Source organism: Mustela nigripes, chromosome 2, assembly GCF_022355385.1.
Source record: "Mustela nigripes isolate SB6536 chromosome 2, MUSNIG.SB6536, whole genome shotgun sequence".
NCBI lineage: Eukaryota > Metazoa > Chordata > Mammalia > Carnivora > Mustelidae > Mustela > Mustela nigripes.
Window position 1 is genome coordinate 90,715,784 of NC_081558.1, and position 26,156 is coordinate 90,741,939.

Here is a 26,156-nt window from a genome sequence, read left to right on the forward strand (position 1 = left end):
CTTGCAGGACTGTGATCTCTGCAAGTTAACTATTTATCGTTTTATGGCAGTCAGGGGTGCCTGAGGAATGCTACACGTATGGAGGGGAGCGGGTGAAGGGGGGGGTGCAAGGCACCAGCTTTTGCTTTGTCCTCAGCCAGCCTCCTGCTCCTTCAATTTCCTGGTCTTTGTGGGGCAGGCATGATTTCCTTTTTTAACTTTTTGGATTACTCATTGATAATACATTAACACTAAGTAAGTAGTCCTTTGTTTTCTGTTGTTGTTTTTGCATTTTTATAAAACTTGATGAAAAAATTTCAAACTGTACAGTCATCAGAAATACATAGTTAACCAAAAATGCACACACTTGGCATCTCCTCAGTAGTCCTTTGTTAAATGAGTATTTTTATGGTATGATTACATGTGTGCACACTTGCATTTGAGCCTGCTGTGTGTTACTAATTAGGATTGAATTGGATGAAATTAAGGATATAACTTTTCAGTATAATGCTGTACTCCTGCTTGCTTACATGCTGGTTTTTCTTTCTCCTCCTTCCAGGGCTGTTGTGTTTGTTGTGGATAGTGCAGCCTTCCAGCGAGAGGTGAAAGATGTGGCAGAGTTTCTGTATCAAGTCCTCATCGACAGTATGAGTCTGAAGAACACACCATCATTCTTAATCGCCTGCAATAAGCAAGGTGCCATCATGTTTTCCAGCAATAATAATTGAGATTTTTCTGGGATTGCTACTAAGAGCTAATACATTTGTTATTATTGAGGATGAGAGATGATTGTTAAGGAACTATGAAGGATTTTAAATCTAAAAGTTGTTTATATACCTGCATTTTTATTAGGTTTTTAAAAAAAATTTTTATTAATTTTGTTAGTTTTACCAGTCTGTTCTAAGGAGTGTCTGTTACCAGTTTTTCTTTGATACAGTGTTTTACATTTCACAAAATTATAAATCATTTTACTTTATTTACCAAGTTAAGTCTGTCAGATTGACAGTATGTCCTATCACACACAATTGTGGAGGGCCAGGGGACCATCTGTCTTTTCAGACACATTTACCTTCCAGCACATTTTATCAAGGAGGGTTTTTGTTTGCACAAGTTGTGTTTTCTTTAACCTCATAACCATTAAACATTTTCTATCACACCCAGTAATCTGAGGCTTCAGTTTCATTATCTCTAGCGTAAGATAAACTAGTTGATTTTATAGTCTTCTTTCAGATTAAAATTCTGATTCTACAGCATTTGTCAGAAGTGATCAGGTAGTTATAACCCTAACAATGCCTAATCAGGAAGTGGTGTTAGGATCATTACTGGCCTCTCGGTTTCTTTTCTTTGGTGTAGGAGAGAAGGTGATATTTATTTGGCTTTTGCTGGAAGCCAAACCAGCAAAGAGGGTGTTCCTCTCTTACCAAGGGGCAATTAAGTGACATAGTATCTTAGTATCAGCTGGAAATGTGCTTAGTTTACTTTTATATGACAAGTAGGATGTTTCTATTTACAATCAAAAAGCTCTTAGGTTTTCTCTCTTGATAGGCTAGCTGGACTTACATATATTTTGTAAGATGTAGAAACTTTCATGAACTAGTCAATTTTAGGGATAGGAACTTAATATATTTGTAAGCATTATTATAGGAAAACCCATACCTGAAAATTAGAAAGCTTATTTTAGTAGTTAAGCTACTAATGGTAAAAAGCTCTTTAGGAAAAAAAAAAGGGGGGGGAGAAACTTACTGGTTTAAATTGGAATTTTCCATATGTGCAAGAGGTCTTGGGAAAAGACCCTTTCCGGTTTAAACTATAACAATGTCTTTATTTCTTTACAGACATTACAATGGCAAAATCCGCAAAGTTAATTCAGCAGCAGCTTGAGAAAGAACTGTAAGTATGAATAAGTCATATTGATTAATGTAGATTTTAACACTTAGGAAATTTGAATATATTGCTTAAGGTCTTTGGTTGTATATAATTATCATAGCCCAAAGAATAGTGTGACATATATTTGTTAAATAATTGACAAAATTAATGGAATTCTAAAAGGCATCGGTGGGATGTTTATGGATGCTTTAAAAATTCATGGAAAGAAAATCTCAGGTTTATTGAGACCATAAGCTCAATTTATTTTCCCACTGTTTCTAGTTCATTTATAGTAGATATGAAAGGTTTTAGAAACTAAAAAATTTGAAAGCCATGGAAATTTTTGTTGACAAAATAAGGAATGCTTTAAAAGAATTTAAAAATCTATTATACTATTTTATAGCTTATTTTATCATTTTCTAGCTACATTGCAATATCATTTAGCTTATTTTAGTGTTTAAAAATTTGTAAAGTGAGCTGTAACTTCTTGAATTTTAAGAAATCTACTAGCATGTCTATACTCTCCCAGTTTATAAGAGCTAGCTACAGCTTGCTTACCCGGGAGCTACCATCAATATTATATGAAGCAAGTAATTTTTTCTTGCTGCTGTTATGTAGACTTGTGTGTGTGTGTGTGTGTGTAAATTCAACTTTGAGAGGCACCTGGTTGCCTCAGTCAGTTAAGTGTCTGCCTTTGGAGCAGGTCATGATGCCGGGGTCCTGGGATAGAGTCTCTATATCAGGCTCCCTGCTCTCCAGGGAGCCTGCTTTTCCCTCTGCCCTTCCCCCTACTCATGCACTCTCTCTCAAATAAATAAAATCTTAAAAAAAAAAAAATTCAACTTCGAGCACATTTTTTTCCCCCACCAGGATTTACTTACTCATTTATACATTTAACATCTAGTATATGGCAAGCTCTGCTTTCAGGATGTGGCTGTAGGGGGAACTGTGATGTGGTTCCTGTACTCAGGAGCTTAGGGTTGACAAACTCCTGCTCGGGGTGTGCAAACAAGAAATAGGTTAACATTTTTAAAGGGCAGGTTAAAAAAATAGGAAAAGTAGAAAAATATGTGACAGAAACTAAATGTCACCCACAAGCCCAAAACATTTAATTTATGGTTTTTTACAGAAAAATTTTATCAGACCTGGTCTGTCATTTTCTGTGTTTCTTTTTTCTTTTAACTGAGAATGATATATTTAATTTCATATGCTTTAAACTTTTTAATATATGAATAGAAGAGTAAAGTTAGCGGTTCAGTCAGATTTATCAAAGACCTCCTGCTTTCAAGTTGAATATCAAAAAAGATTTTTTTAAACACTTTTATGGGAAGCAATTGATATGTAAAAAGCCGTGCATATTTAATGTGTACAACTCCATGCATTTGTGGATAAGTATCCACCTTTGAAGCCATCACCACCATCGAGGCCCTAAAAATACCATTATTTTGTAGTTTCCTCCTGCTCTCTTTATTGTTTGTGTTTGTATGAGGGTGAGTGAGAGAAACAGAGTGTTTCATGAGAATACTTAAGATCTATAGTATTGGCAGATTTTAAGTATACAGTGCAGTATTGTTAGCTGTACACACTATGCTATATAGATCTCTAGTATATACTTACTTGCATAAGTGAACCTTTTTTTAAAAAAATATTTATTTGAGAGAGAGAGTTGGGGGAGGGACAGAGGGAGAGGGAGAAGTAGGCTTCCCTCCCTGCACGAGCTGAGAGCCCAACATGGGCTGGGATCATGCCCTTAGCCGAAGGCAGACGCTTAACCGACTGAGCCACCCAGACACCCCTGTATAACTGAAACTTTATAACTTTTGACCTAATAACCAAAGGCTCCCCATTTCTCCCTCTCCCCCCACTCCAGTAACCACCATTCTACCCTGCTTCTATGTGTTTGTTTTAGATTTCATATGTAAGTGTGATTATATATTATTTGTCTTAATTGGGTTTGTTATATCACTTAGCATAGTAGGTTTATCCATGTTGTTATAAATAGTAGGATTTCCTTCTTTTCAGGGCTAAATAATATTCATTGCATGTATGTTCCACATTTTCTTTATCCATTTATCCTTTGCTGGACATTTAGGTTGCTTCCATATATTGCCTCTTGTAGTAATGCTCCAGTGAACATGAGAGTGCAATTACCTCTTCAAGACCCTGATTTTAATTCCTTTAGATAAATACCCAGAAATGGAATTGCTGGATCATATGGTAGTTTTATTTGTAATTTTTTGAGGAATCTTCATGGTGTTTTCCATAGTGGCTGTATCAATTTACATTCCCACCAACAATGTACCAGGATTGCCTTTTGTCTGCATCTCTACAACTTAACTTGTTTGTTTTGTTTTAATGTTAGTCACTATCTCAGGTGTGAGGGTATATCTCATGGTGCTTCTGATTTGCATTTCTCTAATGATTAGTTATGTTGTGTACCTTTTCATGTACTTATTGGCATTTGTGTCCTCTTTGGAGAAACGTCTGTTCAGAAATGTCTATCTTTTGTCCATTTTTCAATTGGATTATTATTATTTTTTTTTTTGTTAGTGACTGGTAGGAGTTTCTTATATATTTTGGATATTAACCCTTATCAGATACATGGTTTGCAGGTATTCTCCAATTCCAGGTTATCCTTTTATTTTACAGATTGTTTCTTTTGCTCTGCAGAAGTTATTTAAATTAGCAATCACATTTATGTTTCCTTCTGTTGCGTATGCTTTTGGTGTCATATCCAAAAACTCACTGCCACAACCAGGGTCACCGAGCTTTTCCTTTGGTTTTCCTTCTTGGGTTTTTGTGGCTTAAGGTCTTATGTATAAGTCTTTAATTCATTTTGAGTTGATTTTTATGTACAATATAAGATAAAGGTCCAATTTTATTCATTTGCTTATAGATAATCCAGTTTTCCTAGGACCATTTATTAAAAAGACTATCCTTTACCCATTGTATATTCTTGTCATCCTTGTCAAAGGTTTACTGACTGTATGTGTGGGTTTATTTTTGGCCCCTCTACTATATTCTACTGGTCTGTGTGTCTTCTTATGTCAGTATCATACTGTTTTGATTACTATAGCTTTTTTATATAATTTGAAACCTGCAAGTGTGAGGCTTTCATCTTTTTTGTCTTTATTCAAGATTACTTTTACTATTATGGGTCTTTTTGTGGTTCCATATGAATTCTATCATTGTTTCTTCTATTTCTGCAAAAAATTATTCCATTGGAATACTGATATTGCACTGCATCTGTAGAGGACTTTGCATCATACAGACATTTTAACAATATTTAATTATTCTAATTGAGGAACAAAGATATCTTTTCCTTTATTCATGTCTTCAGTTTCTTTCACAGATGTCTTATAGTTTTCAGTATATAGATCATTTGCCTACTTTAGGGTTTACATTTATGCTTAAGTATTTTATTTTTGATGCTTTGTAAACAGGATTGGTAATTCCTAATTTCTCTGATAGATCATTAGTAGGGTAGAGAAACATAACTGATTTTTGTATGTTGATTTTGTATCCTGAAACTTTACTAAATTTTTTAGTAGTTCTTTTTCTTTGATGGTGATTTAGGGATTTATATATATAAGATTAAGTCATCTGTGAACAGAGAGAATCTTCTTTTTGATTTTCATGCTTTTTATTTCTTTCTTTGTATAATTGCTGTCTCTAGGACTTACAGTATTATGCTGAATACACGTGATGAGAGTGGGCATCCTTGTGTTGATCTTAGAGGAAAAGCTTTCAGCTTTTCACTGTTGAATATGATATTTTCTGTGGACTTGTCATATATGACCTTTATTATTTTGAGCTATATTCCTTTTGTGCCTATTTCATTGCATTTTAATCATGAAAGGATGTTGATTTTTGTCAAGTGATTTTTCTTTATTGAGATGATTGTATGATTTTTATCCTTCATCCTGTTAATGTGGTGTATCACCTCTCTTGGTTTGTATATGTTGAACTGTCTTTCCATCTTGAGTAAATCCCATTTGATCTTAGTGTACAATCCATTTAATGTTTGTACTGTTGAATTTGGTTTGCCAGTATTTTGTTGAGGACTTTTGTACCTATGTTCATTAGGTATTTTGGCCTATACTTTTCTTGTAGTATCCTTATCTGTCTTGGCTATCAGGGGAAGGCTAGCTAAAATGAGTTTGGAAGTGTTACCTCCTCTTTAATTAGGAAGAGTTTGAGAAGAATTGGTGTTGATTCTTCTTTAAATGTTTGGTAGAATTCACCAGTGAGCCATCACGTCTTCACCTGTTCTTTGCTGGTCGTTTTTGATTACTGATTCAGTCTCCTTCCTCATTATTGGTCTGTTCAGATTTTGTTTTTTCAAGATTCAGTTTTGGTATGTTGTGTGTTTCTAGGAATTTATCCATTTCTTCTAGGTTGTCTAATTTGTTAATGGACTCTTATCCTTTGTATATCTGTTGAGTAATTACCCCTTTCATTTCTGATTTTATTAATTTTAGTCTTCTCCTTGCTAAAGGTTTGTCAATTTTATCTTTCAAAAAACTCCTCTTAGTTTCATTGATATTTTCTATTGTTTTCTAGTCTGTATTTCATTTGTTTTTGCTCTGATGTTTATTTTTTCCATCCTTCTGCTAGCTTCAGGGTTAGTTTTTTCTTTTTCTAGTTTCTGGGGGTGTAAACTTAGCTTGTTTATCTAGATCTTTCTTTTCTCCTAGACTAGATATTTATTGCTATAAACTTCCCTCTTAGAACTGCCTTTTGCTGCATTCTGTAAGTTTTGGTGTGTTGTGTTTCCATTTTCATTCATTTCAATATTTTTTTATTTGCCTCTGGATTCTTCCTTGACCTTTTAGTTGTTCAGAAATGTGTTATTAATTCCCCACATATTTATGAATTTTCCAGTATTCCTTCTGTTATTGAATCCTAGGTTCATATCATTGTGGTCAGAAAAGATACATGACGTGATTTCGGTCTTAAATTTGTTAACTTGTTTTGTCACCTAACATGTTATCTATGCTGGAGAACTGTTCTATGTACACTTAAAAAGAAAGCATCCTGCAAATGTTGGCTGGAATGTTCTGTTAGGAATATTTGGTATATAGTCTTGTTCAAATATGTTGTTTTATTGATTTTTGTCTGTATGATCTATTCATTATTGGAAGAGTGGTATTTAAATCCCCTCCTATTACTGTGTTGATATCTACTTCTCCCTTTAGTTCTATTGATATTTGCTTTATGTATTTAGATTCTCTGATGTTAGGAGCATATATGGTTACAATATCATACCCTTTTGATGAATTGACCCCTTTATTTTTATATAATGACCTGCTTTTCTCTTGTGACAATTTTTAACTTAAAGTCTGTTTTGATGTAACAGTTATAGCCAGGCCTGCCCTTTTGGTTGTCATTTGCATGGAATGTCTTTTTCTGTCCCTTCACTTAGAACCTTTAATCTAAAATGTGTCCTGGAGACACATTTAAAGATTTTATTTATTTTGTTTATTTATTTGACAGAGAGAGATCACAAGTAGGCAGAGAGGCAGGCAGAGAGAGAGAGGAGGAAGCAGGCTCCTTGCTGAGCAGAGAGTCCGATGTGGGACTCAATCCCAGGACCCTGAGATCATGACCCGAGCCGAAGGCAGCGGCTTAACCCACTGAGCCACCCAGGCGCCCTTGATTTTGTTTTTTAATACATTCATCCACTCAGTTTTGATTAGAGAATTTAAAGCATTTACATTTAAAGTAATTACTGGTAGGTAAGGACTTACTGTGTTTTGTTGATTGTCTTCTGTTTTATAATTCCTTTGTCCCTTTCTTCTTTCTTTAATGATTTGTTTGTGGTGTTATACTCAGATTCCTTTCTCTTTATTTTGTGTATCATAGGTTTTTTCTTTGTGATTATAATGAGACTTTTATAAAACATAGTATTGGTAATCTTATTTTAAGCTGATAACAGCTTTACTGCATGCAAAAATTGCATGCATTAACTTCTTCCCTTCATTTTATACTATTGATTCCACAATTCACATTTTTATCCACAGTTCACGTCTTTTTTTAAAAAGATTTTATTTGTTTATTTGACGGAGAGAGGAACACAAGCAGGGGGAGTGGGAGAAGGAGAAGCAGGCTTCCCGCAGAGCAGGGGACCCGTTGAGGTGCTCCATCCCAGGGCCCTGGGATCATAACCTGAGCTGAAAGCAGACACTTAATGACTGAGCCACCCTGGCACCCCTCCACCATTCATTTTTTATATTGTGTATCCATTAATAAATTACTGTAGCCATAGTTATCTTTAATACTTTTGTCTCTAGCTTTCATGGTAGACTTAAGACTTAAGTGATTTATGTGTCACCGTTATAGTATTAGAGTATTCTGAATTTGTCATAGTGAGTTTTATACTTTCCTATGTTTTCATGTTGTTAGTTAGTGTCCTTTTGTTTCACCTTTAAGAACTGCCTTCAGCATTTCTTCCAAGGCAGGTCTAGTGGTTATGAACTCCTTCAGATTTTGTGTGTCTGGGAAACTTTGTCTCCTTCATGTCTGATGGACAGTTTTGCTGGGTATGGTATTGTTGGTAGCAGTTTTTTTTCTTTCAGTATTTTTTTCTTTTTTTTTTCTTTCAGCACTTTGAATATATCATTCCATTCTGTACTATCATACAGCCTTTCTGCCAAGGCTAAGAAATTTAGTCTTACAGGGTTTCCCTTGTTTGTAACCGTTGTCTTTTCTCTTGCTGTTTTCAAAATTCTCTTTGTTTTTTTGTTAGTTTGATTATAGTGTGTTTTGGTGAAGCTCTCTTTATGTTTAATCTATTTAGGGTTCTTTGGGCTTAATGGATCTACCTGTTCATTTCCCTTTCTAGATTTAGGGTTTTCTGTATTATTTCTTTAAAAATAAGTTTTCTGTTTGTCTTTCTCTGCTCCTTTTGGACTGCCATAATGCATGTATTTGATTCCTTTAGTGATATAAGTTATTTAGTCTCCCTTTACTCTTTTTTTTCTTTTTGTTCTTCTCATTAGGTAACTTCAAATTACCTGCCTCAGGCTCTCTGGTTCTTTCTTTGTCTTAATCAAGGCTGCTGTTAAAGATCTCTGAATTTTTCACATCAGTCAATTGTGTTCTTTAGCTCTAGAGTATCATAAAAACTTTTTATGGCATCTCTTTGTTGAGCTGCTGCTGTTGTTGCTTCTTCTTCTTTTTTTTTTTTTTTAAGTAGACTCCATGCCCAACATTGGGCTTGAACTCACAAACCTGAGATCAAGAGTCTCCTGCTTTACCAGCTGAGCTAGCCAGGTGCCCTGAGCTTCTTATTTTTATTCATATATTACTTTTCTCATTTTGTTGAGTTGTCTGTTCTCTTCTTATAGCTCAGTGAACTTTCAAATGATTATTTTGAATTCTTTGTCAGGAATTTCATAGATCTCCATTTCTTTAAGGTCAGTTATTGGTTCTTTATTTTGTTCCTTTGAACTCCAGCTTGCTGCTGGAGTGCTTTGGCAGACTGGCCTGGCTCCTAGGTCCATGGGTATGTGGGTCTACTGTCTGGGTTCATGGAAGTGGGCCCGGCACCAGGGTCCACTTGGGTGGCCTGGCCAGGTGCCTGGTCTACTGGGGCAGGTCTGGTGCTGGGGTCCATTGGGGTGGTCCTGGAGCTTGGGCCCATAGGAGTAGATTGGGGCCATTGGGGCGGTCAGCCTGGTGCTGAGTTCTGTGGCTGAGTGCTTACTTCACTGGCCTTCTCCCAAGTGAAGCATATTTCTCCGTGCTTGCAGGAAAAGTAACGTGGGTAATGTGAAACTGTCCTTCCTATCCTCTTTGAATCCATCCTTTCTTATTTCTGTGTAACACCCAGTTGTAATCTTGGACCCAGATGCCTGCTCTCTCATGCATGTGTGTGCTTATTCAAATTGATGGTTCTGTGAGAAGAATTGTGCTGGAAACCCCTATTCTGCCATCTTGCTAATGTCAGTGGTTTCTGTCCCTTCTGAAATCGCATGTTTATCATTTTTCCCTTACTTCTGATGGTCACTCTCTTAAGACTATAAATTGCTTGTTGTTAGGCTAAGGAAATTAGAACAATTAGATGATTTGGTTTTTCCAGAAATTCTGGTGCAATTGTTGGGAATTGGGGGGGAAAGTGATCATAATGTTTGTGTATCCATTTTGGCTTTTTCTTCTGGTATAGTCCAACTCTTCCTAGGTTCAAAAAATGTATTTTCTTTAGTCCATTTGCTTTTCACTCTAAAGAGCCATAGAAAAGCAATACAGACAGAAATGCTATATTATAAGGTAGTGAGGTAAAAATGTTAAAAGTTGGGAAGGTGAACATCAATTAAATTAGAAGTCAGATTTGATTTGATCTTTAAAGTTTATTTATTTTTATTAGTAATCTCTACACCCATTTTGGGGCTCAAACTTATGACCCCAAGATCAAGAGTCTCATGCTCTTAGAACTGAGCCAACCAGGTGCCCCAGGAGTCTGATTTTTAATTAATGTGAGAATTCGGCCCTGTCAGCATTGAAGCATTTCATAGTCTTCTGAAAAACTTCTGAAGAGGCTATGTTCACATGGCCTTATGGTAAGAGCTGAATATAGGTGATGTTTGGCCTTTTATCCTTAAGTTTTTTTTTTTTTAATTGTAAAATATCTTACATATAAAGGGATACATGGCACATATATTGAATTTAAAGAATATTTAAATGAATACCCATGGACCCACCACCTTGCTTATTAGAAGGCTCTAGGGGCTCCTCCCTATTAATCTTGAATTTAGTATCTTGAATTTTGTATTAATTATTTTTTAAAGTACTTTTACCGTGTGTGTGTGTGTGTTTCTAAACCAAGGTATCAGTTTTTCCTGGAGATTCTTCACGAATTTTCATGCAATCTTACAACTCCAAGAAATGCTTTATTTTGTTAAGAAAGCACATTGGGAGCCTGTTTTCCAAGGCTTCTGGATTGCAAAAAGGGCGGGAGAAGTATATGCAGGAGCATTGCTTTGCACTCTTTTTTGGGGCCAGCAGGTGGCAGTAAGACAACTTAAGTTTGGGAAGGTTTTCCTGGGTAAAGAGGTTGGAGAATAGTAATTGTGCCCAAACTGGATATGAGAATCTGGAGTTTGTAGATTTACTAAGCTCTGTATCCACATAGACTCGTGATAAACATAAATACTGTATTTTCCCACACTTAACTTTCAGAGACTTAAGTTACTTTAACATTTATAGCATGTATTTAAAAAATATGTTCAAAAATGGCATCATGCAGATGATGTTAGAGGAAGGGGATAAGGTTGCCCTGGGTTGAGAGAAGGTTGGTATGACCTGGGCACATGAGCGATCTGCTCTTATCAAGCCAAGTCTGGCTAGACCCCCGCCTCTCCTGTCGGAGAGCAATTTCTGAATGCAAGGGGTTAATCGACGTCTTAATAGTGTAATTGACAGTTGAATGTCTGGTACTTAAATGAGTGCTGAAATGTTTAGGAATGTGTGTGGCTTCCTAAGGCCCTTAGTTGCTATATAAATGCTATTGCTCTCTTCCTGACTCATTTTTCTTTCATCTCACAGCAACACTTTACGAGTCACCCGTTCTGCTGCCCCCAGCACACTGGACAGTTCCAGCACTGCCCCCGCTCAGCTGGGAAAGAAAGGCAAAGAATTTGAGTTCTCACAGTTGCCCCTCAAAGTGGAGTTCCTAGAGTGCAGTGCCAAGGGTGGAAGAGGGGACACGGGCTCCGCAGACATCCAGGACCTGGAGAAATGGCTGGCGAAAATCGCCTGAGGGGCAGGGCCAGAGCTCAGGACATTAATGTGAATATGTGTGGCCCACAGTTTTGGAAAAGGGTTTGGTAGCCTGGAGATGATAAAGAAGTTGATAAAGAATGGGTACGAAATGTAATTAGAAACATTTTCTTGTTCTGGAAACAAATTATTGTTGAAAGTAACTTGGAATTTTTGTTTTTCAGTTTAGTTCTCCCTCAGTGTTTTCTAATCACTTACCTGCCTGTGTTTCTTCCCTTGGTTAAGGTTTATGTCATGTCCCTTTAGCAAATGCTTGACCTAGGGTCAAGGTCTTTGTGACCATAACAAGTGGATCCACATAGAGAGGATATTATCATGAGAGTACGGTTATCATCTGAAAAGTTTCTTATCCTCTGCTTCTGTGTGTTAGTCCCTTTTCCTGAAAACAAACCTGTCTGTGTATGGAACCAGTTGATTCCATTTGCCCTTGATGTTCATGGGCAGTACGTCATCTAGTCCTTTGTGACTTCTCCGAGGTGTGTGTGTAGTTACCATGCGGTTTCCCGACATATGAAGAAGACAGGTAGGAAACAGCAAGGCTGTGTTGACAGTGGGTCTGTTCTTCATCAATGTGGTTGACTTGTCTACACTCCAGCCTCACAGCACTCAGGTTTTAAAAACTTGCCCTGAACCCCTGGAGTCATTCCCAGATGATAGAACTATAAATGCTAAATCCCCACATGGCGAGCATCTGATGTGCTCTCGTGGCTTCCCTTAACTGAGGAGTATATAAAGATTTAGAAGCTGTGTGTGGTTTTTTGGATGGCCGAGGGCCCTGGGGCTACGTTTCTATACTCTTTGACCAGCCCCTATTTTATACTAGGAGCTAGAATGCTGTGGAACCCACAGGAATTTAAAAAGTTCTCCATAGTTTTTTAAAGTGCATATTCACTCATGGTTGAAAGAAAAGTCAGCTTTTTCAAAGTGGTATTCTTTGTTGTCTTCTTAAATGTTGACTTTTTTTTAATGGCTTTTATAAATTATTAATGCGTTTCTTGGTAAATAAACAACATGTCTGGCTCAGAGCAATCGAGTGGAATGGTAGAGTGAGTACAACTGGGAGCATGTGTTAGGGTGCAGGCTGAGCTCCATTATTTCCAGGGCCTGAGGATTGCAGCATACACAGGGACAAACTGCTGTCCCTACTTCACACACTCAGGGACAAGCCACACTAAAGCTTCAGAGGAGACAGGAGGAGCTGAGGTGAGGGAGAAGCTGGTCCCAGAACAGTGTGGTCAGAGCCAGGACAGGAGAGGTGTCAGGGCTCGGCAGGCGCACAACAGGGGCACCTCACCTGGCTGTGAGGGGTCAGGGAGAGTCAGATAGAAGCATGGGGCCGAAACCATCCCAGGGAGTGCAGTCCCCTTGTCTGTGCACTACAGCCCAAGCCTCTGCCTTCCTGCCTGCCTGTGGGTCATCCCAGCTCTGCGTGAGAGCCCTCCAGCTCCCCGCTGCCCCCAGCCCTGGATCCTACGCCTTGCTGCTCACTTGTGGAGGAAGTGCGGGCAGAAATGGAGAAGACAGTGGGCTTTGACCCACGCAGAGTTCTTATTTGAAAGCCTTATTGCTACTTGTGTTCTTACCATCCTTTGGATTCTTGGTTTTTGTCCTTTTTAGCCAGCAGTAATTTAAGGAAATAGGTAAGAATAATGAACCAGAAATCAACAGAGAATGTGATGCATGTGACACGTTCACATAGTCACAGTAGGTGCTTGTGTGAATAAAAATCAGAGGCTTGATGCTTCCATTAAGAGGCATGTGTGCTCAGCTTCGTTTTGTTTTCCTGGCTAATAAATTGTTTGCTTTACTGGAGGAAGCAATACACCAAAAAAGTCAAGTTCTCTCTCAAGCAGTGATTCTCAGATGCCAGTGGGCATCAGAATGATGTGTGGTGCCCAGCAGACAGGAGCTCCTAGGAGCGCCCTACATACTCACCTGCCCTGGAGTGAGTGCCATACGTGCCTTCAAGAAGCTGGATTTTTAAGTCCTTGGGGCCACATGTCCTGTTTAGTTTTTCTCACAGGGTGGGAAGTAAGCAAGCAGGTGTCAGAGTCCGTCCCAGGCGCTCTCATCCTGCTTCCTACTCCTGTGCTCTCGTTATCCCATTGGTGTGCATTTGGGCCAGGGGGAGATTGTGGAGACCAGTTCTTGGGTGCTGGGAAGGGGTTCCAAGAGGTCCCATGTGGTGTTCTCTAGTCATGGTATCCTCTTGTGGCCCTGAAGCCGTTGAGCCATGGGGACTGGCAGACGAGGCACAGCTATGGGTCAAAGATGAGACCACTGTGGCTTGAAACAGCTCCTTCTTGGGAACACAACAGTGTCTGAGCCACTGGATATGTATGGGCCCTGACACCTGCTCACAGGCCAGCTGCTACCTGATACAAATAACCCCATTCCTTGCTAAGGGAGAGGTGCAGGATGCAGGGAGGTGCCATTATGTGTGTGTGTGTGGGGGGGTGGCTGTGATGAATATGCCATGGGCACACCATTGCTTCTGGAATGGGGTCTTCCATGGGGTGTGGAACACGTGCAGACTGAGGGGTCGGGGTACTGTTGGCCTTACTGTTTATTCCAGCTCTTTTTTCAAGCCCTTTTCCGAGGGGTCTGGGGCCTTGGTAGCCCCGCCACTGCCAGTAACCTGCCCGTTTGCTGGAGTCCGAGTCAGCAACAGCAGTTCTTAGTAGGGAGTGCCACTTACTTTTTCCCATGGCTTCTGTCTCAGCACCTCCTGGGATTCGTGTCCCCCTGAGGTCCTCTTACGTGTGAGGCACTTAGTGTTCCATTGACTTGAGATTATTGTGTTTCAACTGAAATGTGTGTTTGTGGTATTTTTGGTATATGTGTGTATTGGTGTACTTTGGTATTTCTAAATACAGTTAAGCATAGGATTATCAAAGCTGCTTTCTCCACTCTTGCTCACTGGACACAATGCAGCTACAGTGATAAGGAAAGCCACCTCGAGCAGCATCCTTCGGACAGGTCATCACCAACCCTCTGTCATCTTCATATTTGTGTGGGGAATGTCAGGGTGCTCCGTTCTTCTGGCAGGGGCCGGGGCTGCTGGACGGTTATGTTGATGCTGTGTCCTACATTATTTCCTCCCCTTGCTATCTCAAGTCCTGTTATCCCGAACACAGTAATCCTGGGAAATGGTGGTGGGCTTGGAAGAGCTTGCCTCTGGCTTCAGTCTGGTTTGTACAAGCGTGTGCACTTCGGCTGTCAAGCCTCTCCCCCTTGCTATCCCCTGGACCCCTCTACCTCATTTTACATCTGGCAGCCAGAGAAGTGAGGATTAGCGGACAGAGCATCCATTTCCTGTCTCTCCTAATTTAGAGGTGGCTTCTCTGAGATGGCAGATAGGAGGGTGTTCCAGAAACTTTAGAACCTTCAAAAGGGAAAAATACGTAGTGAGGTTGAACTCAAAAAAATGAGACCTGGTGAACTTAGCTTACTCCATAGCTCCAGGATTCCCAGCATTCTCAGGCCAGAGCTGTTCTGGGCCTGATCTTGGCCTTTGTGTCCTCTCTGGATTGGTCTCACAGTTGTTGAGGATTTCAGGGCATCTTTTAGTCTGGAAATGACTGATATCTGAAGGGGCCTCTCAGGGATGTTCTCTAATCAGTGTGGGGAAAAGCAGGAGGGCGTATGTGGCTGCTTGGTATCACACCAGGATGATTAGGCTCACCTTAAATTCTTTAATAGCTTTCTGGACATCACCAGAAGGGAGAAAGATTCAGTCCCTGCCCCCACCCTTCAAAACCCCCAGCCGTGGCAAGTGGGGACCAGGGATTAAAGAAGTTATTACACAGCCCTGAGTCTCAGTTCAGCCTGGGGCTTCCCTTTCCATTAGCCTTCAGACAGTGGAGATGATGGAAATGAGTGAGACTTTCGCCTCAGTGTGTCTGAGGATGTGAAGGGCCCAGGTGAAGAAGAGGAAGAAGCAAAGGGCATTGGGTGGTAGACCCCCAGACGGGAGACCAGGGTTTGTGGAGCAAGCAGGTGAAGAAATCTGGTTTGGCACAGTGCCCCCCCTCCCCAACTAGCCCCCCATATATGACTGCACCACTTAGAAACACTGGACAAGAGGTTTTGTGTTGAGAGTCAGGACAGTTTATTGTTTGATCAACATGCTGAGTCTTCCACATTTTACACAGTTTTATGTAAAGTCAGTGTGGCCATTTATGTCTGCTGAGCCAGTAAAAGATGGAAATGCCACCCTCTGTGCTCCTCATGGCCAATTGCTTTCCAGGGATGGGTGAGGGAAAGTGAGAGGACAAGTTGACACACCACACGATGCAGGCTGGCCTTCCGCATCTGGAAGCTTCCTGCTGGAAGGAAGCTTCCCAACCCCACTGCAAGGATGAGCCATGCCCTCCGGGGAATGTCACCCATGCAGGGGTCTGGCGCCAGAGAGTTTACACGTGAGAGCCCAAGGTTTTGGAACACCTAGATAGTTCATTTCAAACAAAAACTCAGAGGGTGCCCTGGTGTTTGGGTGCCCATGACAATCAGAGTGGACTTGGGGACTGGCCCTTCTTGGCAATCAGGAGTGTGAAATGGACATGCATTCTTTCCCAGCTCACTCAGCTACGCTGGCCAGAGTCCTAACCAGAGTAGAGGTGGTCTGAGGAGCACCCGTGCCCGGCAGCCCTTTACGTGTAAGTGCACCATCACATCTGCACACACAGGTTGATGATAGATAGATAAAGAACAGAAACACCTTGGCTCTGATGGCTTCTGGCTTGCTGGATGACCAAAAGCAAGTGGCCCATCTCTGCCTTGGTCTTCCTGCCTGTGAGACAGGAAGGGTTGCAAGAGCTCCGTGTCATGCTGCTATAGCGAGGTGGTGATGCCTCACGTGATCGGGGGAGAGGTAGTTTGGAAATTAGCATATGGCCCTGCTTGGTTGCTGCACCAAAACCTGTTGGGCTGCCCCACACGTGGCTCCGATGGGACTTAACCCTTGGCTACCTGTTCTCACATCCTAACATCCTCACCTGCCTTCTGCCATATGAAGGAATGAGGCTGCTCTGCCTGCAGGACACCGAAGCCAGCGGTGCCTGGTGTCACACCTGGTACTTGAGGGCAGGCGCTCCCAGCACCGGCTTGCCATCGGGAGGCCAAAGACGTTGCACTCAAAAGAGGTCTGTACATTTAACTGCCGTTTTCATTCTTGTTTCTGTTGCCTGAGATTCTCAAACTGACCTGGCCATTGCTCCGCAGACCAAGGAGTGTTCCAGAATGTTTGAGGATGTTGACAGGAGAGCGGGGACAAGGATGGCAGAGAGGCCTCTGACCAAGAGGGACTTGCTCCTAACCGCCCAGCTTGCTAACCGTGGCCTCCACGCGGCAGTTCTCACACTTAAGCTGCTGCCATCACACCTTTCTTCTGGCATGTGTGTGCACTTATAAATACACTATCTGCTTCTTGCATCTTACACTCTTTTTCAAATACCTGTGGAAATAGGAGCTTAACTGACAGCTTTTGAGACTGCCCCCACTCCAAGGGGAAAAAAAAAGCCTGAAGAGGAGGACTCTGGCCATCTCCCAGGTGAGGGCTAGTCCTTAGGAAGAGGGACTGAACGACGGCTTTGCCTCAGGCTAGCCCATCTGGATTTGGCAGGGATGTACCACTTGCTGGGGATGTGGAGGCAGTTTCATCCCCTTTTCTTCAAGGGAACCTGACCATTATATTACTGGACCTTAACTCCAAGTCAAGATACTACCTACAAGCAAGAGAACAGTGATGGTACCTGCTCAAAATGAGAGCCAGGGAACCAGCCCACTTCTATGCAAGAGCTCTGGCTGCCTCAACAGCCCAGGAAGGGAGGGGTGGAAATTAGGCCTGAGAGAAGGAGGGTCCTGGAATGGCATGGCACCACTAAGATAGGACGGCAAGAGAGACAACTGCCCTTGCCTGAAGCCCACAGAGCTGGGGAGAGCCTGGACTCAAGAGAGGACCTTGTGTATATGCTAGGAAGGCAGGGCTCACCAAGGCCACGTCAAGCCATGTGACATCTATCTACTGCATCTCTTACTGTTCCCAGGCTATGATGGTAGAAAAATGTTCGTGGTGCCTTAACTATGTGTGCACATGAGAAGGGAACTGAGTTTCTGCTTTGTTTTTACAGGAATGTTTCAGAAAAGCTACTCTTTAGTACCAAGAAAACTAAAATCCACCATTCATTCATTTACTGGGACCCAATGCAGATCCCAGCAAATGGGACTGTCCCAGAGGCCAAAAGCAATGGCCCTCACTGCCGACCAGGCCGGGCGCTATATTGTGGACTCTTATAAATTCTCACAAGGTAAGTAAGCACTCTTTCAACAAGCACCACTTGCGGGGGTGCCGTGGTTGGGGGTACTGGCCCACAGGGGCATGCACACCTATGCATATAAGTACAGAGAAAAATGGTGCACATATTCCCATGGCTATTTTTGCCTGTAGTTGAACACATCTATGCATTAGTTTATTGATGGCAAGACAATCACAAAAGTTTTTTGACAATATTAAGTATTTCTTATTTCAACACGTTGCAGTACTTTTGAATTTCCAAAACTGTTATCACAATGCAAGTTCCAACTTGAGAGCAGGAAAAACAAGAATATACACTGAGCACATGTATCTCTGTGAGAGTGTGTGTGTGGAAGGTGTATACACAAGTCTATCTCTATATATAATTATGTACACACATATAAAAACTAAACACATGACACTGGAATTACGTTCGTACATCAGTCTTTGCCTTCTGGAAGAGGAGCTCAGTGAGAATCCTACTTCTCTTCTTCACCTGAAGATAAATTCCTCTCTAAAGATCAGCTCCGACATACACAATCTCCTTAAGCTGAGAGTGTGTGACAGGCCCACTGGACAAATACCAGTGAGTCCTGTCCACTTATTGGCTGCCATTTTGGATTAGTTTCTGAGAAGTTCCAAAATTCACTGCAATAACTTGTTAGAGTCCTGTTTTGTGGAGGAATTCCCCCCTCCCACTCCCAGATGGTCGTTTAGCTCACCTAGGACATGCCCAACAGCAGCCTGGAGGCAGAGGCCATGCCAGCTTGGGAGGGCAGGGTTTATGGGTTTCGGCCAGAGTTGCTTCCCATGGCCTGGCTCTACGCAGGGTCAGGTTCAGTAAACCTGGATCTATTTGGAATGCTGGCCAAATGGGTTGCATTCCCTTAGAATTCTCTTCAGAGATTTTATAGGCCCTCAGGACTAAGCCCTTCTCAGAAATGAGTCAAAATGGCAAGGATGGCTCTCTGGGCAGCCTTCTGGAAACCCCACATCAGCAGCACCCTCAGGCAACCAGAGCGCGGCTGCAATATCCTCAGGTACGTGCACAATGACTACAACTGCTTGATGCCAGTGGGGCAAGTCAGCTTCTCCAGAACAGTGCTCAATGGTATTAGCAACCAAGAATCTGAACATGCATCTTCAAAGTCGTGGTACCGGAATCCACACCCCCTTCCCCAGTCACAGACACATACCATGCGATATAGGCTCAAGCTTCCCTGGCGTGCAAGGCCGAGGGCTTCAGGGCAATACACACTGAAGTTCTCTTTGCTGTTTCCTTAGACTCAACCCAGACACGGGTGCTGACTACTGGGAAGGTTGGTTAGAACATTTTCAGAACCACACATGGTGCCCCAAGGCTATGAACCACAGATAGACCTGTACAAGCCCACAGTTGCCAACAGCACCCCATCCTTCCTTCCGATGACCTTTTGCTCTGCCAGTCACTGAGTGGGCCACAGAGGGCACAAGATGCAAGGCAACTGCCCTCCATGCCTTCAAGGCTTGTCAGCGAAGGGAGAGGGGGAGGCAGGAGTAATTCCAGTGAGGCCTCTGGCTGGGCTCCCTGCCATCCACAAGGCCTTAATTTCAGCTCAGGGCCATGGCTGATGTCCCACTCTGGCCACAGAAGGAGGACAGAGTTAAAAGTTGCCTCTTCAGAGGCTATTTTGTTCACTGTTTGATTTAACCAGGTAGGGCCTGTTTGGTGGGTGGGGCTTGGGACTGGAGCCTAATTAAGTTGCCCCATTAATTGTAATTTATCGGGCTAGGGTGGAAGGAGGGCAGAGGTGATGACCATTCAAAGAGGGCAGGAAGGAGGAGGTGGAAAAGGTTCTCTGTAAGTTTACAAATATACAAAAACAAAAAGCACATCTTTTAAATAAAAATGACTACATTTTTATCTGGCAAAAAGTTGTATACACATGATTTAAATTTTTTTTTTAAATTTTAACAGTTTTTGGCAATCTTAATAAAGTACAATATATTACAACCAAACCAAAAAATAGTTGTTTAAGTAACAGCTGTTAAGAGTGACGTGATCCCTGATGCCCAGCCTCCCTCCCCACCCCACCCTACTCCTAGAGACAGAGAGAAAAGAAAAATCCTCCCATCTTGATAAGCTCATTTCCCACCCCCCTTAGGAAGCTAACCAATAGGAAGCAACACAACAAGCGAGTAGTGTCAAAGGAAGCCGGCAGGTCAGGCTGCATTAGCAGGAGCAGCCGCCCTCACTGGCTGGGGGCTCCTGGGGTTTGTCCAGCTTGATGTCAATCACTGCGGGAGGCTGCGCTAAGGAAGATGACTGATGAGAAGCTGCCACCTGGCTCCTGTCCCTGGGCACCCCTCAGCTGCCCTGTGCAGATCCTCCGTCCTTCCACAAAATACCTAAGGACTCTTGTCTTTGCTGGGTCTGGGGAGGAAGGACGCAGTGTCACCAGCCCCCACCCCTCTTCTTCCCACAAGCCCTCCCCCTCATCCTCCTGAAGCAAAGCTGGTCTTGGGCTGTGGGATGACTGCACAAACACCAGCACCACGGGCCCTTCCTCAGAAGCCTTCTTGGTAACCAGTGCCTCAGCCTTGTCAGCAACCCCTTCCATCTTCAAGTGCACTGAAGTGAACAGCCTGCTGGTCAGGTATGAATCCCACATCTCAGCCCAGGGCGAGGTGGGCCTTGGCCTAGCCAGTCGCAGACACACTAACCCCTCGAGCTCTAGTCAGAGTGTCACTTAGACTCTGAGGATGCTGTTGGGGGAAGGCACAGCCCCAGGAAAGGCCTCCAGCCCTTCCCACTGGTGCCCTGAGACTGTGGGCGGGAGAAGCACCCATCAGAACCACCCAAAGAATGGCTTCAAAATGCAGAGCCAGGTAGCCCCTGTGCCCTCAGCAGGCTGACAGGGCAGCGGGCTTGCTGAAGGAACCCCCAGGGCAGCCGACAGGATGGAAGTGTAGGAAGTGCTGCCGTGGGACCTGCTGTGGCCATCCTAGGGATGTTTGCGTGGCCCCTGTTTCAGGCCTATGTACTATAAAGAGCCACACTTCTCCTAAAGACCCCCTTTTCTCTCCTTGCCACTCTCTGGCCAAGACATATATTTTGAATATGACTTTCTCTGACTTTCCCTATTTTTATTTTCCCTACACCTACATAACATTTTTACCTCATGTATATATACATGAACATTTTTTTTTGGCAACATGGCAGAGAATAAACTGCCTTCCTTCCTACTTCCTTCCACTGGGCCCATCGGACTACCTCTCTGAACCTCCATTTCTGCTTTGGGGTCTGGTCTGAGGTTTGGGGGTGGGCTGTGCGAGTGGCGTGCAGACCCTGTCCCACAGGGTAGTGGGCATTCCAGGGCTGTGCAGGGCCGGGCTGAGGAAGTAGGCAGGACACAGGAGGGGGGTTTCTGCTGGGGAGATGGTCTCATGCAGACTAGGCTAAACCATGTTCTTGGTGTATAGAATCCTTCCACGCAGTGGAGAGTCTACTGGTACCCATGGAATACAAAGTGATGCTCACTGCGAACCTGGGCAGTTACTATTTCTCACTCCCCACCCTGCAAAGACATTCACATCCATCTGGTCCACAGCCCCGCACCGCCCCCAACACCCCAGCCCCAGCATTGTTTTGGAAATAGAAGCTTAGACTGTTCGAACTGGATGAGGTCTTAAAGCCCTTGGAGTTCAGCCTTGTCCCGGTCCAGAGGCGGGCCCATACCATACCTCTCAGCAGAGAAGGATGGGCTGGAGACCAGGCAAGGGCTCGCTCACTGTTCTGAAGTACTAAGTGAATACCTCAATGGATAAATGGCTTCTCTAGCACATCTTTCACTCACTTATCAAAGGAAAAGGATACTCCCTTCTTTGCTTTTCTCCTGGACATTCTCCATTCCAGGCAGAGCTGATGCCACACGTCGGAAGAGCTAGAGAGGGAGGAGACGCAGGATGAGCCCCTGGCCCCATCCTTCCTGCCCCACACTGTCTCCACCATCTTACCTCTTCTAATCCTGACCCAGGGCCGTGTTCTCTTGTCTGTCCCACTAACTGTGCCCTGGAGGGCAGGGGCTACACCAAACTCCTCTCTCCCTTGCCCCTAGGGCCTGTCATAGGTTTGGGCCCTGACAGGCATCTCAGGCAACGGCTGAGGTCACCAGGTTCATGGGTCACTAGGGGCTGAGTGTGGGTCATGCTGACTGTAAGGGACCTAACCCAGTGCAGAAAATGCTCTAGGCCCTGTGAGACAAGCCTTAGGCAGGTTTCTGTCCCACTCCCTGAGGTTGGTTGCCCCCACCTGGTCCCCCAGTTTGGACCTGCCCTTGAGACAAATGACCCTCTGCTCAGAAGGGTCCTGCAAGTCCACAGCAGGGTGCTGGGAGCCAGGGCCACACAGTCATGTCGGAAAGAGAGACTTCCAAGAAAATAAGCATACAGCATGTGAATTCGTGATGCTGTGGGTTTGTTTTGGTATGGGTATTAGTGTGATGTGTATGTGGTGTGTAGAGATGTATAAGTGGAAATGTGCATGTGAATGTGCGGTGTCTGTGTGAGTTTGTGTAAGTGCACAGGGAGAACCGTGTGGTGTGGTGTGTGTGTGCGTGTGTGCGTGCGCACATGTGGGCATGCACACTGGGGAGGGGGTAGGCAGGGATGTCAGGGAAGACATGGAACCTAGGAGGTGTCAAGTACAAAACACCAGTATAAGGCACCAGAAGATTCTGAATACTCCCGCTCTCACTTCTCCCCGCTTAAAAGCCAGCTCTGGGGACTCAGTGAGCTCTATAAGGAGAGTGCGTCTTGTTCATGGTCTCACCCTAGAGCCCAGCTTTGTGGGAGCACCCAGGCTAAATGGCAGGGCCAAAGGTGGTGAGGATCTAGGTGGGGAAGTCACTGGTGGGCCTGGGAGGGTATGGGACCCTCTGGGCAGGATGCAGAGGCCTGGTAATTCCTTCATGGCCTTGCCCCAGGTGGCAATGTTCTGCCTATCTGTCAAAATGGTCACAGTCTCTGCCAGTGGCCAACCTGCCAGTTAGAAGGAAACTCTTGGGGTCACAGGTGGGGCTCCAAGAGCAGCTATGATCACGCTTGGAATCCAGGAGTCTGCACTGCATGAGGACTCCTCAGAACCACAGAGTTTGACCTAACCACATATAATTCGTGCTTAGACCATCACCTGGGCTCCAGAGCATTCTGAAAAGGGAGGCATTGGTGTCTCCCTGCCTCCGACTACTAGGGCAGAAGCTGCCTGCCTTATGGACTGCTGCCCACTGCTTCCCCACATCCCAGGACTTTCCACAGAGAGGGCCACAGAGAGCAGCAACCCACTGCCTCCGACATGCCTCCAGGGACAGGTAGCTCCTGCTCCAAGAGACACCTCAGTGGCACTGGGAAGGGCATGGAAGTGAGCAGAGCCACACTGAGGGCGCTCTAACTGGGGAGGAAGGCACTGAGGCCTGGGGACTAGAGGGCCCCTCATCTGTCTCTCTGCTCTTCTGCCACCTTCCCCAGTGCCATGGGCGCTGCCCCTGTTGGGTGAACTACCATGATCTCCAGGCCAAGAGCTGATGGGCAGCTTGTGTAGTGCTCCCAGGTGCTGCTGGGGCCGGTTGGGTGGAAGAGACACCCCGCCAAGCCAGGCTCTGCACTCAGAATCCCTTCCCCAGGCCACAACACCCCTCCCGCCGCACCTCTGCTTGCATGCTACCCTGGTCTGGAACAGCCCCCCACTCTCTTCATTGAAGGCAGGGGCTCCTAACCTCTTGTGAACCAGAGACTTCCCTGGCAGTCTGCTGAGCCTACGGTCTCCTCATAAGTGGGTGATGTCAGTGACACAGGAGTATAGAGAAACCCATTCAGAACTGAAAGACACTTGAAAAACCTCTAAAGACACCAGTTGGTTATGCACCAGCATTCTTCTGGCAGCAGGTCTAATCACCCCCATGAACTGGAGCAGCAATGCGTGTAAACACCAAGAGACCCGTAACCCCGCAAGGGGACAAGATAACGGCTGGGGTCTGTGCTGTGCCCAAGCCAGCAGCATCCTGCTGCCCACGTTCCTGGCTGAAGGAGGTGCTGAAGAGCCGCAGAGGTGCATGAAGATGGAGGGGCAGTTCTCTCCTATGCAAAGCCCCTGAGCTGTGGACTCCCATCCCTGGGGGTCCACGGACCTAGGGAAGCCCCTGGCTGCGAGGGTTGGCCATAATCTCCTCCACGGCTTCTCTGACTGTGGTGATTCCCCAGGCTTCTCCCCCTGTAAACTCCAGTCGCACCAGGGTGGGCTCCTTTCTCTAAGCCTGCCTGGCCCTCCACAGCTCTGAGCACTTGCTAGTGCCCAGGCATGAACCCACAAACACTGGTTGGACTGAATTTCCCACACCCCCATCCCAAGTGAGGTAAGATGCTAGAGAGATGCTGCTTCTCTCTCCTGGAAGTTGGTGGCTGGATGCCCGGCATGTTATAAGGCCTGTGACTGGTTGCTGTGTGATGTAACGAGGACATGGTCCAGACACGCCCCAGCCCCCAGAGTGAGTGCTCTTGCCCTCTCTCATGCTTTCCCAACGCTAGAGGTTAGCTTGTTTCCCATTAGGTGGGGTTCAGGGTGCTCTGATTGCTTGCCCCAATCTGCACTAGTCCCTCAGGGCAAGCTGGAGCTGGGCCCATGAAGGACCAGGCCAGAAGCCACACATGGTCCCTGGGCCAGATTAGCACCAGGTGCGTCCTACCTGCTTCACGTTGTAGCCGGTCTTGGCGCTGGTCTCAATGAACATGACACTCAGTTCTTTGGCGCGCTGCTCCCCCTCCTCGATGGTTATCTGCCTGTGAGTAAGGGGAGAGGGGAAAATGAGTCCCTGGTAGAGGCAGAGGAAGCAGCATGAGATGAGGAGGCCTAGGTCCAGGACTAAGGTCCAGGTGAGGAGGTCTTGGGTACAGGACGAAGGATACGGGGCCACAGCAGTACATCAGCCTGCCTCTGCCCTGTCAGGTTTGCCTTCCATGGTGCCTCTCAGCTTAGGAGCAGGCCCTGCAGCAGGCAGTAAACCATCCTAACAGGTGTGTGCTTCTGTGTCTAGAAAGCTCTTCGAGCCACACAGCGCCCCTTGGGTGGTGTCATCAGTCCCCATCTCCACAGGACAGTGAGGTTAAAAGCGACTGCCTGCAGGTTGTATGGAGACACACTTAGCAGTAGAACTGGGCTGTGAGTCCCATTTCCCTTACTTCAAGGACAGACCTCAAATGAAGCAGGCTTGGAGTCGGATATTCGTGTAGATGGCCAGAGGACACTTCAGAAGGCCAGCGGTCCAGAACCTGTTGCTTTAGCTGACCAAGCTGGGTCCCCTGATGTGAGTGAATGAATGGGTGCAGGCGGCACCTGAGTCAGCCATTTCTGCACACTGGAGACTCAGTAACAGACAGGAAATTCTGCCCGTTCACGGGCACAGGCACTTCATGGGGACAGAGACACAAAGCAGAAGCAGAAGCCAATGGGGGCCCGAAGGACTGACATCTGCAGCTGTGCCGTGGCCATGGCCGGGCCCCAAACCCCGAGCCATTGTGCAGCCCTCTCGCAGAGCAGTGCCCCTGCAGACCATGGAAGGTGGGGCCTCAGAGCTGAGCCACTGCCATGGGCAAGGGTCTGCCAGGCGCTCGCAAAGCCTCCAGTGTCCCTAGGGGACCCTTATCAGATGCACGGGGACAAGTCAGAAGCACAGACTCAACATTCCTGCATCCCAGAACTCCTTCTCTAGGAGGAGCTGCAGGGGACTGGAGGGCAGGCTGGGCCCGCCAGCACCCTGCACCTTGCACACCTACCTCTTGTCAGCCAGGTCCGTCTTGTTGCCCACCAGCATGATGATGACGTCGCTGCCCCTCTCTGTCCTGACGTCATCGATCCACTTAGAGGTCTGCTGGAAGGAGTTGAGATCTAGAGGTAGAAAGTGGGGAGGCAATAGAGGGAGAGTCACCCTGAGCAGTAGAGGGCAAAGGTGGGAGGGAGCACGAGATCAGGAGCAGGAGGGAGGAGACTGTGCACCCTCACACCCAGACCGGTGAGTGCGGACCTTCTAGCAGTGGGGAGGTGAGTGGGGGGACGGGGGGAGCATGTGTGTCTGGGCAGCTGCTGCCCCAGGGCCCTGAAAGATCCTCATGTTGCTGAACGATCCCAGGTTGTGGGGGTCACCCTGTTGGAAGGTCACTGTCATGATTTGCTGCATGGACTAGTGGTTTTAGGGGCCCACCTGAG

General features: G+C 44.9%; 2 protein-coding genes across 2 annotated transcripts in view; one reads left to right on the plus strand and one right to left on the minus strand.

Moving 5' to 3' along the window:
• The window catches only part of LOC132011803 (serotransferrin-like), a 55,792-nt gene extending 43,142 nt beyond the window's left edge, over positions 1-12,650 (plus strand). Inside the window, 3 exon segments of the mRNA XM_059390946.1 lie at positions 539-675; positions 1,815-1,869; positions 11,392-12,650. Coding sequence (XP_059246929.1) covers positions 539-675; positions 1,815-1,869; positions 11,392-11,605 — 406 coding nt within the window. The 3' untranslated portion in view covers positions 11,606-12,650.
• A 7,144-nt stretch (positions 12,651-19,794) lies between these two features.
• Positions 19,795-26,156, minus strand: part of RAB6B (RAB6B, member RAS oncogene family) — a 53,870-nt gene continuing 47,508 nt past the window's right edge. Inside the window, exons 5-8 of the mRNA XM_059390945.1 lie at positions 25,727-25,838; positions 24,640-24,733; positions 21,777-21,843; positions 19,795-20,197 (exon numbers count right to left, since the gene is read on the minus strand). Of these exons, the coding sequence (XP_059246928.1) occupies positions 20,133-20,197; positions 21,777-21,843; positions 24,640-24,733; positions 25,727-25,838 (338 nt within the window). The 3' untranslated portion in view covers positions 19,795-20,132. The remainder of the gene's footprint in view (positions 20,198-21,776; positions 21,844-24,639; positions 24,734-25,726; positions 25,839-26,156) is intronic.